The sequence below is a fragment of the Medicago truncatula genome, chromosome 1, assembly GCF_003473485.1.
Source record: "Medicago truncatula cultivar Jemalong A17 chromosome 1, MtrunA17r5.0-ANR, whole genome shotgun sequence".
Lineage (NCBI taxonomy): Eukaryota > Viridiplantae > Streptophyta > Magnoliopsida > Fabales > Fabaceae > Medicago > Medicago truncatula.
In genome coordinates this window covers 22,139,998-22,143,114 of record NC_053042.1, presented here as the reverse complement: position 1 = coordinate 22,143,114, position 3,117 = coordinate 22,139,998, and the positions used below count along the sequence as shown (strand labels likewise).

Here is a 3,117-nt window from a genome sequence, read left to right as displayed (position 1 = left end):
CAATCATAAACATATAAACAACATTAAACAGAAGGAAATATGAATTAAACTAGACTTTCATTGATATTCAAGGGAGTTCATACAAATAGGAATAAAACGATGAATTCTTAAATCAAGGAGAACCTCTCTTTCATGAATGTTGTGTTCATCAACTGATAACTAGCCAGTACAGATTGATGCATATCTTACTGTTTCATGAATGGTGGGAATTGCCTACTACAGGTACTTCAATTGTCTACAAGAATGGTAAAGGTATTCTTTATTCTCAAATTGTTTCAAACAAACTAATGTGGTTGAAATTTTTTAATTTCAGGGATCATTTTAGAAGTATGAGTATTATGATGAATGGAAAATTTGAAATTCATCACTGCATTCGTTGGTATCGTATGAAGTCGTCTATGATAGTGATTATCATGTGTTCCATTTTAGGGCTTATTCTATTCATCCCAATAACTTAATCTTATATGTGCATATGAAGAATTGCTCAAGTGTCCAAGAAAATAGAATGAGTGGTTGCCTTATTGCATTTGAAGGTTTTGCAGGTTATTTATTTGGTTACCCTTTAAATCTTTATGATATTACTGAATAATAATTGTAGTCTCATTCGTCTACTCAAAATAGGTACAAACTTGGACACAATGAGGTATATGCAAAATCAGAACAAAAAAGTTTATTGAGAAAAACTTTCATGTATCTACTCAAACATCATTTTACCTTTCAGATAACAATCTCTCTTCAATCCATTTTTTCAAAATCTAAAACATTAGAAAATCAAAATGGACCGATTAAGCACTAATTTCATGTGCCTTTTGAAATCATCAACCACCAGAGAGAACAGATTCAGCAATAGACACAGAAGATAAACCAGAAGAAGATAAACTAAGTGAAGACAAATCTGGCAAAGGTATATCCCTCTCCAAATACTGCACAACTTGCCTCATACTTGGTCTAGCCAAAGGCTCGGAATGTGAACACAACAAGCCAAGTTTCAACACCAATTCCACCTCTTCAGACACATATTTTGTTCCTAAATATGCATCTTTTGCCTCAAGAATTTCACCTCTTTTCCAACATTCAAACACATAATCAACTAGAATTAGACTCTCGTTGTCTCCGACATGACCTATAGGCCTCCTACCACAAACAACCTCAAGAAGAAATGCACCAAAAGAAAACACATCAGAAGATTTAGTAGCCTTACCTGTTCTAATATGTTCCGGAGCAAGATAACCAATAGTTCCAGCCAAATGAGTTGTGTGAGGATCTGCACCATGATCATACAACCTTGAAAGACCAAAATCTCCCAATCTAGCATTAAATTCAGAATCTAACAACACATTACTAGCTTTTATGTCTCTATGAATTACAACTTTCTCCCATTCTTCATGTAGATAAACCACACTTGAAGCAACACCTTTGATGATTCTAAATCTTTGACTCCAATTCAACCTCGCTTTTGGTTGGTTGTATAGATAGTTGTCTAAACTTCCATTTGGCATGTAATCATAAACCAAAAGTAACTCGCTTTTTCGCCTGCAATAGCCATAAAGTTGAACAAGATTCCTGTGCCGAAGACGACCAATACTAACAATTTCCGACACGAATTCCCTTATCCCTTGTCTTGATTCATGAGACACCCTTTTCACAGCAACTTCAAGTTTGGAACTCGGTATCACACCTTTGTAGACTCTACCAAATCCACCAACTCCCAGTAGACCCTTTTCCCCGAAACCTTTTGTAGCAAAATATAGATCTTTGAACTTAAATCTATGTGGGCCATATTCATGTTCCCAATCTTCAAGAATCTCAGAAAACTTCTTCCGTTTGATATAATACATAACCCCTAAAGTTATCATGAATACCAAACTAAGCAAAATCAAAGGCAAACTAATAGTTAAAAATTTGGATTTTTTTTTCTCAGAAAATACTGTTACTTCAGGAAGTTCAGAGATTTCAAGGTTTTGAGCCAGGCCATTAACCTTAAAACTCCAACCAAGAATATAATGAGAAGCTGCAAGTAACCCTGTTGAAGATGAGAATCCAACATACATACTATTGTTGAGAACTGGAGAAAGATCTTTGGTCAATGATAACAAAGGTCTTGCTGGTTTTTTATTAAAACCAACACTAATTGGAGCTAAAGTAACATTAATCTTCTTCTTTTCACCATCATATTCAATCCATACATGCATAGGATATCCACTGAAAAGGGATAAATCATTGAATCCATCATTATCATCATAATAGCCTGCAGAAGTTGAGTTAGCTGATTTCAAATCATTGATATCAATACCAACATGGTTATTATTGATATCATCAAACTCAAAATCTTGAACAGTGTCAAGCTCAACACCAAAAACATGGTTGCTACTGTTTCCATTGTTGGAATTGTTAAAGAGACCAAGGTATTGTGTTGGTAGTGAATTTGGTAGCTCTTTTGTAGGAGAAATAACAAAAACAATTCCATGGCCACCAAGAGTTGGATATTGAGGTCTTATGGCAAATACAAAAGTAGTTGAAAAAGAAAACACACTTTCGCCGGAAGTGTTTTCGAAAACTATAGGATTTGGATAGAAAGCATGCCCTATTTCATGATCTGTATCACTAGTGAGTCTTAGTAAGCCATTTGAGGTTAACTCAGCAATACCATCAAGATATAAATGTGATGATTGGAATCCATTATAGATGAAACTGTTATCTTCACTTGCTACCAATGTAACAAGATTAAACAACATAAACACAAGCTTGAGGAACATGATTATAGTTTGTGAATGAACAATGCTTCTGTAGTTCTGTTTGATGTTTATTATTTATAAGATTTTGTGCTAAGTGAAGGAAAAATTGCATGTCTAAGAAATGTCCGGGAACCTAGCTACGAATTATTACTAAAAGAAACATCACATGACATGGTTACTAAAATTGTCTTTATCATTCGAGTCCTACTAAGAAATTGTCTCATTTAGTTTAGTAAAAATGGTGTGTTACACGTTTGGGATCATTTGAATAAATGTGAACCTTAAGCACAATTTTTTCCCCAACCGTAGTGGGTGAATGTTTTTCAATGTTTACGTGTTAAGTGTTTGATGCTAAATTGAATATGTGAAATTAAAACATCAA

At 34.2% G+C, this 3,117-nt stretch overlaps 1 protein-coding gene across 1 annotated transcript; it reads right to left on the bottom strand.

Moving 5' to 3' along the window:
* Nucleotides 1–818: 818 nt before the first annotated feature.
* LOC25483381 (L-type lectin-domain containing receptor kinase IV.1) lies at nucleotides 819–2,758 on the bottom strand. The gene has a single exon (XM_013612066.2). It carries the CDS (start codon nucleotides 2,754–2,756, stop codon nucleotides 819–821), a length of 1,938 nt encoding a protein of 645 aa, XP_013467520.1. The 5' UTR covers nucleotides 2,757–2,758.
* Between the last annotated feature and the right edge of the window lie 359 nt (nucleotides 2,759–3,117).

Bases quoted from the DNA above. Each gene is read 5' to 3' on its own strand.
- LOC25483381 (XM_013612066.2), bottom strand. From the start codon at position 2,756: ATGTTCCTCAAGCTTGTGTTTATGTTGTTTAATCTTGTTACATTGGTA.